At 34.6% G+C, this 9,430-nt stretch overlaps 1 protein-coding gene across 12 annotated transcripts in view; it reads left to right on the top strand.

Moving 5' to 3' along the window:
- The window catches only part of LOC137645986 (phosphatase and actin regulator 1-like), an 868,819-nt gene extending 859,880 nt beyond the window's left edge, over nt 1-8,939 (top strand). For 11 of the 12 annotated variants that reach the window (XM_068379094.1, XM_068379105.1, XM_068379095.1 and 8 more), the window contains 3 exons: nt 1,374-1,546; nt 4,197-4,283; nt 5,104-8,939. In XM_068379094.1, coding sequence (XP_068235195.1) covers nt 1,374-1,546; nt 4,197-4,221 — 198 coding nt within the window. In that variant the 3' untranslated portion in view covers nt 4,222-4,283; nt 5,104-8,939. The remainder of the gene's footprint in view (nt 1-1,373; nt 1,547-4,196; nt 4,284-5,103) is intronic. The other variant, XM_068379093.1, reaches the window with a different exon arrangement.
- The last annotated feature ends 491 nt before the right edge of the window (nt 8,940-9,430 follow it).

The following is a 9,430-nucleotide window of genomic DNA, read 5'->3' as shown; positions in this document are numbered from 1 at the left end:
GACTATATTTTATTTCAATATTTGATTTGCAGGTGTATGAACATCATCAAGTTCAGTTGTGAAAAACCCCCAGTATTGTATATGATTGGTTAGTGTATGTATATTAATTTTGTGATTTGGAGTTATTTTCCAAATTTTATATCATTTCAAAATCTCTGGCAAACCTTTTGAAAGATATGCAGTTAGAGGGAGTAGTGTTGCTCTATAACAAGATGTTGAATCACCATGCATAACTTAGTTCATATGACTTGTGCCAGTGATGACCAGTTGTAGTGAGAATACCCTGCCATACTTTCTCCTTTACTCATTTCTTTAGAACTTTTGATGATTGAAGGTCAGTGAATCTTCCAGATAAACTCTGGATGGTACTGGTACAATACAGTAACTATGATTATTTTATTAATCTATATTCCTCTGGCAGTATAATTAAGGGATCTTGACAAAGGAAAAATCTATTTCTGGGCGAGGGAAATAAAGTAAAACTCAATAGGATCATTCTAACTAAGATATAAAATACATATATCGAAGGGGAGGCTCATGGAGTAGGCTACCGTCCAAAGCCATGTATTGCTCGGTCAGGTAGGCTAACTAACTGAACGCCAAAATAAAACTTAAGCGTCAATAAACTTCAATAGCCATGCTAAAACACTGTATAAGATTTCTAGAGCAAAATAAATGAGACTACAATTAGTATGAGGAACTAATTGAAAGTCTTAAACAACAAAGAGATCGGGAGGTAGCGACACCAAAATGGATGCCAAATATACCCGTAAGGGAAGGCATCACACAAAGCCGCTGAGGCTAAAATTAACAATATTATTAATTCAACGTGTGTTGCTACCTAGAATTATCAAAACAGATAATTACAATACTTAACTTGGGAGTAGGGATCTCCAGAACGTCTGACATCTTGAAAACACAGAAACACACAAGCTATGAAAACAAATGCGTCTGGCTATCACTGGTGCTAGAAAATGAATGAGGGAAGAAGCGTGGGTAGTGGTAGGGGTGGGGGTGTGTGGGGGGGGGTTAGTCGTAGTAGCGGGCAGTAGTTGGATGTAGAACGGCACCTCGTAGTATCGGGGGATATTGAGGAAGGAGAAGACAAATTGGTAAGGGACCTCTGGTAGTGGTTCTAACACGCCCCAGTTACTATACCGACACAATATTAGAGTGAGCGAGCTGGGTTTATTCCTGGCATTCCATGCAACTTTTTTCTCTGGTATATTTAGCAGTATTTATACCTTAGAAATGGTGGTATAAGAAGCATTTCATGGAGCGACACAGGTCGAGCCCAGAAATTTGTTTTAAGAGCATGGTTGTTGCTTTAGAATATGGAATTTATTTAATTAATGTCCGTTCTTCTATTCCAGATTATACGCTTCAATGACTATATAGAGGTGACTCAGGCGCACGAGTATGACCGACGGGCTGACAAGCCTTGGACTCGTCTCACACCTAGAGATAAGGCTGCTATCAGAAAAGAGTTGAATGACTTCAAGAGTATGGAAATGGAGGTTCATGAAGAATCAAAGCATCTTACTAGGTATGTACTGTAATAAGTTTTGGTGTGGGCTTATAAAATGAGTCTGCTAATGAAAGATCAGCAAAGCTATTTTCTTGGTCATTACTTTTTCGGCAATTAAATATTTTACTTAAATTTAACAGGTCGTTACTCAAGTGGAATATATTTTTATTTGAAATTTTCATTTAACATCGTATAAGATTCCTGAAATCAAGTATTGATTCCTGCAATGAATATATACTGTACCATGTTCTACTTATTGCATTTCAGTACAATACTTTAACATTTCTATGTTTTTCCATATTGTTTGGTTGTCAGAATATGGGCAATATAATGTTATTTTTGTGCTATGTACCTGTATTAATAAGTTTATAGAATTCATTTGACTGGTCCCAAAAATCAACATTATTTTTAATGTCTGCTTTCCCACCAATCATGTTGGATGTGAAATGAGTGCACTTTACTCTCCTCAGTCTTATGCACTTCCTACTTGAACTTGCATTATCTTCCATTTTACTATAGTTTCATGGGGCTTTCTAAGAGTCTTCTTTCTGCAACTTCCACATCTGCTGCTTCTCTAACTAATACTTCCTCATTCTATCTCATCACACGTCCAAACCCTCTTAATCTTAAGTATATTTTGTTCCCCTGAATACTGCATATCTACTACAGTATTTTATGATTTGTTATGTAATCGCCTTTCGACACTTTGGCTATAAATTGTATGTACCATTTTGTTGTTGTCCTTTTTTAAAATCATCACTTTGTTTGTTAACATCTTCCTGTGGTATTGAGTAATACAGGCTTTTTGAACCCATTCTAAGTTAGTTTTCTAACTTAATCGGCAGTATTCTAATTAACTTTTGATTTCATCCAGTCTGTAGCTACAAGTAACTCGTAATACAAGCATGAAAATTCTGAATAAGTAAGTCATCTTATTGAGGAGAATGCCACAGGATACTACAGTATTTTGTTCTGAGATTAAATTTTTTTTTTCATTTTACTAATTCAAAGTAATATTATACAGTCTGTGCCCTCGTTCTTCGTGAGGGTTAGGTAATAGAAACAGGAAGAGCGAGAATTCGCGAATACTTCCTGCCCTAGGGTGGGATAACTCCTAACACTTTTAACTCGCTGCTCATTGACTACACGCAGTTGGTTACCATACTAGGTACTGCCTAATATTGTTTTTACCTGGTTTCTGTCGCAGTGTATGTATTTTGTAATCGAGTTAAAACGGTAAGTGTCCATTATATGTGCATACATGTACACTAGGTACTGGACAAGGCAAGTGCTGAGTACAGTATAGTATGTAACACTAGTCATTGGGACACTTATAACAACAAATCACAGTTGTTCCTATCTAATATAATACTCTCTGATACTGTAGTGTATATTACTATATGTAAAGTACTACGGTTTCTCATTTTGGGAGGATGTTTGTCCCGGGATGTCTATTTTTTACGAAATGCCTTTACGACTCATTTTTGTATTCCATTACCCTTTTACAGGAGAGTGCATCCTATAGGCCGTCAAATACAGTACATATTGTAGAGTACAGTACATTTAGTACTTTACATACAGTACTGCACAGTATAATTAATAAAAAATAGTATACATTACTCTAATACTGTACTGTACAAAATGTATAAATGATATTGCATTCAAGATTAACTAAATGGTCCCAGAATGCATTGTATATACAAAAATGAACTAAATATTGATGGCAAGGAGGTACAAAGAAAAAAGAATATAGGGATACCAATATAACGCCGGAATACTTGGATGGAAGTATGGATTCCTATCTTGTAAATCCGGCCCGAAAATAATAATATGAATTAAGTAAATACTAAGCTCCCGTCTGAGACCCTCTGAAAACAAACGCGTGTGGATATCACGGTGCTAGAAAAGGAAGGAGGGAAGAAGCGTGGGTAGTGGTAATGGGGTGGGGGGGCAGTAGCCATAGTAGCGGGAAGCAGTCGGATGTGGAACGGCACCTCGTAGTATCGGGCGGATATTGAGGAAGGAGAAGACTAATTGGTAAGGGACCTCTGGTAGTGGTTCTAACACTACTAAAATAAGAAAATGAGTAATTTCAGTATAAAATATCTGGTCCTCTATTTACCACATTGTCGTCATGCAAGTAAGCCTGGTTATTTGGTGGAAGAGTCTTACAAAAATAACCCAGCATCATTGGGCATTGTAAATCAAACTAAGTTGTAATTCAAGTCTTGAAATTCATTCTAGTCAGTATATAGAAAAATAGCCTCATGAACACTAGGAATAAAAACGCTATCATGTGGTTATTGATTATCCACTAGGTAGTGTCAATACCTGTACTGTATTACAAGCCTAAGACTATCTATAGGAATGTAAATGAGAATTTTTTAGCTTTGGAGCTAACATGTATTTTGGCCAAGCTTCAAGAGAGATGCAGTATGAACATTAGAAGAGTAGAAATAACCATTTTTAAAATTTAGTTTTTAATCGTTTGTAAATTTCTAGGCATAATTATGTAGTTAAAAGCATGAGCAATCAAGAAAAAAAACTAACAATTTGACAATGGTCAGAAAGCCACATTAAATGTTGATGCTGAAATTACAGCTCCTAATAGCTTCAGAAAAGCTCTGAAGTTTAAGCAGATCTTTATCATGAATATTTCCCCTTACAGGCTATATCAACAGAATTTTTCATAAAGTGTCAACTCCACCAATATGAAGACTTAAAACTCAGAGGGGTGTAAGCAACAGTGAGAACAGTTGAGTATCTGAAATAGGTTTTACAGCGCTTTAGACTGACATGTACAGTACTAAAATTTATCATTTTTGTTTCTCTATGATTCCATGACTGAAAATTCTTTACAGGAAATGAGTTCCAACAAATCCAATCCATTTCTATACAGGGTTCCCCAAGTTAGTCCTGTGTATCTAAAAAAAAAAATCTTGTCGTGCAAGTAATTTTTTTATGCTTTGTGTATAATAATGACTGTGTATGGTTAATTTCATAAAATTTTGTTTAATATATCTTATCTATCAATTTCCATCGTATTTCCCCCCATTTTGGGGAGGTAACCAACATAAAAAAAAAAAAAGGGGGGGCGGATTTTTTTCCTCATTGTTACACTGCTGTGTTTGGCTGGTACTGCTAGGGTGTCATAGCCTACCTTCTTTCTTCCACTACAACTGAAGCTTTATATGCTAACTAACTACTGCCGCTACCTCAGTGGTCACCAAGGTGACCCGAGGTAACAGCAGGGACTATCAGAACTGCCGTCACAATTGTTCACAATTCATTTGTAAGTGCATATTAAGAATTTATATATTACTGTAGCTTCTACTTTGTTCATGGATTGCGAGTGTAAGAGCCCTTTTCACAATTATGGTAGGACAGCTTAGAAAGAGAATTCTACTTTGTGTAGCTACTTGGTTGTTAATAGTCTACTTTATTTGTCATATGTAATTATGGTTATTGTATGGAAAAACCTTTTACATAGTCTTGTGGGTTTAAATATAAGATGAGCATTAGATTGTAAAAACAATCTAGTTTTTAATTTTCTAAAATTTATATTTCTTTTGCAGATTTCATCGGCCTTGATTGGGGGTTCGACGTAGTAGGACAAGTCCAGCACTCCATGAATTACAATAATTCGTCACTTTTGGCTGCTCAGTCTCAAGTGCATGAGAACATTTTGGTACTGCTTTTTATTAGTTACTGAATGTATTATGCATTTCTGGGCTGCATGTTATATGTTTTTATATCCATACAATATATATCGTTTCATTAAGTCAGAATTGTTGTTAATACATTGATGAAAGTGTTGTATGAATTTAATACTCAAAGATGTTTTTCATATCTGTAAAATTTCATTCTGTTTCGTATGAAGGAAAGTTTAGCAGTATGTTCTCAGCCCAGAGCTATTGCATATAATGAGCAGTGCTCCTTTTTTTATTAATGTGCTCTGTTGGTAGATTCACAAGGGTCCTTCCATTTCAAATGTAACAGTTAGAACATATTTATATAACACATACTTTAACACTTAAGTTTTATCAGTCATTGTGTGTAAGTCTGTGTATGCTATACATATGATTGTGTGGATGATTCAGTGATTTATGGTTGTTTTGACAATAACAACTAATAGTCATTATAATACAAAAAGTGAATTTTACCAACTATAATTTTTGTAAAGTATGTTTTAGTGTTAAACACATGCAGAACTGTGATGAATGAAATATGCAGGCCAAATGTTCTCTCAGATAATCAGATAACTGAGATTCCAATGTGTACATATACATATATGTATATATAATTATGTGCGCATCTCACGTACTCTAGTGTACATTGACGTGTGTTGTTGAAACCCACGTGTTTCTGTGATACTGATGCTCTGAGTGATATTATGTATGTTAGTCCTTGGGCCAGCATTTATCATTCACTGGTGTTTGGTAGACACCACACCAGCATCTGTGCCAAGGAAGTGTTGTAGCACTTTTAATGGCCTCCTCACATACCTTGGCTAAATCAACTTTTAATCCCTTATCTATATTAATGTCCAACTTGGGTGAAAAATTCTTTCTTAAAAATTGTAATGTATTATGTAAAGTATTAAAGACTAATAGAATAATATTGCTAGAATACTGAAATATAATTATATTTCAACTGTTCTTCTTGCTATTTTTGTAAAATTTTTCTTCCCTTTCTATAATTTGTATGAAGAATGATTGTTAACCTCAAAACTGAGGAAAATGGTTACCTGTATTTGATAACTGACCATCTAATTTTTATTGACCAAGAAGATAACTGTAGAATGAGTTTGTTAGCATCCTTGGTCTTGTTAGGTGGGAACTTTTGTGATAACCAACGACTGTATAACTCCCCTAGTTTCTTAGATAATCCAATTTATTAGGGTTTTGTGTCTGTATTTTCAATTGAAAATGACATGAATATCACATGTAATGGTGTTGTTATTAATTTGACAATCACCTTGTTACCAGTTGTTGTAAGTATTTTTTATCGTTTTTAAAAATAAACTACGGTTCATCAATGTTTTTTACATTTATTCAGGAAGACTTTAGAAGCTATTTCTATGTAGCTTGGGTCCAAAATAATTGATTTTGAAGTGCTTGTAATGTTTTTTTTAAACATGGTATTTTCCACAAATTAATTTCCATTGCAAGTACATCTGATTTGCATTTGATTCCTTAATTTCTGTAAACAGAGAAGTGCCATTGCTCTTAGATTGTGCAATGCCCCTCAGTGATAAAATGGAAGAGCATTTGTTGCTATTCATTTAAGACAACAAATACTTGTTGTGTTAGGATAACATCTGTGGAGTGTTGTGTACAAAATAAAAAGTTGCCTTTCTAATGGGTGCTTGCTAGATGGGCAGATTTCTAGCTTACAAGTATATAAAAAACAATTAAATATTTTTGCAAAAACACCCTTATTAAGTGAGCAGTAAAAACCTTATTTGTGAATTTTAAGTAGCTTTTATGTGAATTTTACAGCAAAAGTTTATCCAATACTACTTTTACTAGCATTATTACATTTTCTTTGTCGTTAGTCATATTGTTATCTGTAAATTTTGTTACTTTTTTCCAAATATGTTATTACCAACAGTTTGCTATTTTTGCTGTTACTATGATTGTGATGCTGTGCAATTTTCTGCATCAGAAATGGTCCTGTAACTTGAGACACAACACATGTTCTCTGTGATTTTGTTACTTGTACACATGAATGAATTTGTTTTAAGATAGTGGAAAAGCATTATTGTAGGTTTGTCGTCCAATTCCCCACTTGGTATCCCTCCCATAATGAAGTGCAGAGGAGCTGCTTTAATAAAATAAATGCTGAAGATACACAGACTTTTCATTGGATTTTTGTACGGAAAAGAAAATCTGTAAGGATAGTTATATGAATGTTAAATTTCTAATAGGTATGGTATGCCTGACCTGAGGTGCATTATTTTTATATTTACCTCTGATATCATTACTTCAATGTTTAAAAAAAAATTCCAATTAAGATTTTAAATTAAATCAATGCTGTATACCATATGTATTTTTAACTTCTCAAAACTGTCCTTTTATTATGTCTAATGCTGACATGCATACAATTTTTCTTGAATTATTTTCAGAAGTACTGATTCTTATTCAGTATTCCAAAAACATTTTAATAACTTCTGTTAAGTCTACTCTGATAAAAGAAATTGTAAGCTCCTGATTATTGCAGTTGCACTTCAGAAGAGCTGTAATGCCAAAGTTAATGCAGAAAACATAGGAAGAGAAAGCTACAGATATGCAAAATTATTTTAGTATGCATTTGTATATCATTGCTGGTTGTATATAATTGTTAAAAGATGTATACTGATCTCAGAGATGTAATGTTCAAGACTCCATTGATAAGTTCAATACGGCAACAGGTTATAATAAACCCTGTTTACTGTAAACATTGTAAATATGTTGTAATCATTATCCACAGTTGTGTACATACCTAAAACAGCTTCTCCCTTCTGCCTGTTGCACCTGCCATGGTAATAAGGCTCAGTTTCTTCATGGAAGGACACATGCTCGACTTCTCATGCAAATGAGGGAAGGGAAACTATTTGCAATTTCATAAGGTTTGTATGTCCTTAGATTTTTTTTCTTTTATTTACTTAGAAAATTGGTGATGTACTACTATTCTTGAGTTGTAATGCTTTCATTTTGAGCATGGTAGAAATCAAGTGTTAAACATGCATACAAAGAGCAAGTTCATAACAAATTTGTTGATTCAACAGTGCCCATAACTTATTTGGAATGCAGGAAGATGATAGTAATCCTCTACCATGGTTAAAATTTTCAAGTACCAGTACCAAATTGTTTCTTTCTTTGAGCTCTTTTTGAGATGATTGTGAAATGCACGAGGTCATGGGTGTAGACAAATGCCTAGACTTTTGTAGACATGTTAACTTGCATCATCAAAGGTAGATTTCCATTCATAAGTAAAATTTGATATGAAATTTAGATTTAGAAGTTGTGAATGAAAAGTTAAATGAAAGTGCTGGTTACTGTTACCTTTTGCTCACCTACATGATTTAAATAACGAGTCTTTGCTCAATGCCAGCATTATGCGTAATATAGAGGTCAGCGAAGCATCTCATTCAGTAGGGTTGAGCCCATCTGTGTCTTCAATAGGAAGATTTGTTCTTTTTTATTAGGTGTTATGTTCTCATAAGGCATCACTTTCACCCCTCATCCCCCCCTGTGTGTCTCTTGCGAGTATCGCTGCAGGCAGTGGGTGTCAGCTCATACCATCCTCATCACACGTGTATCTTTGTATATAGTCTATACCACCATCCCAGAAACATCTGTTATCCTCTGCTTTATAACTAGCTCTGTCATGCTTTATACTTGTTGGAATAAAACATCACCGTCTTCCACAGTCTGGTTTTATTCTTAGTCCCTATGGTTAATAACTGGGGAAATTTTGCAATTAAGAAAATCTTTGATGATGGTACTTGCATTACACTGTAATTAAATGAATATTTGCAATAGTAGGTATAAAAAATATGCTCATGACTTTTTTGGGGGGTTAAAATGCTTATAGCTTTCCAAGGACTTTACTTTCTGTGTAAAGTTAGAACAAAGCATCCAATACGACATAAATACCAAAGGCTCCGGTTCTCTCCTGCCAGTGTGCTTTGCACAAACTTGGTGTATATAAGAGACCCACAAATTCAGACTCCTTTAAAATTCCCACAGAGCCTCAGTACCTGAAATTCAATGCTATGAGCGATGTCATGATGCGCGGTGTCTTAAAAGGAACCATCCTCTGTGACAGCCAACATACCACCACAACAAACCCTCTAATAGGAGGGGATGGGAGATTTACTACCCTTTCTTAAAGTTTTTTATAATGGGGGTTTTGTCA

This window comes from Palaemon carinicauda, chromosome 8 (genome assembly GCF_036898095.1).
Source record: "Palaemon carinicauda isolate YSFRI2023 chromosome 8, ASM3689809v2, whole genome shotgun sequence".
Classification (NCBI taxonomy): Eukaryota; Metazoa; Arthropoda; class Malacostraca; order Decapoda; family Palaemonidae; genus Palaemon; species Palaemon carinicauda.
This window is presented reverse-complemented; position numbering and strand designations above follow the sequence as displayed.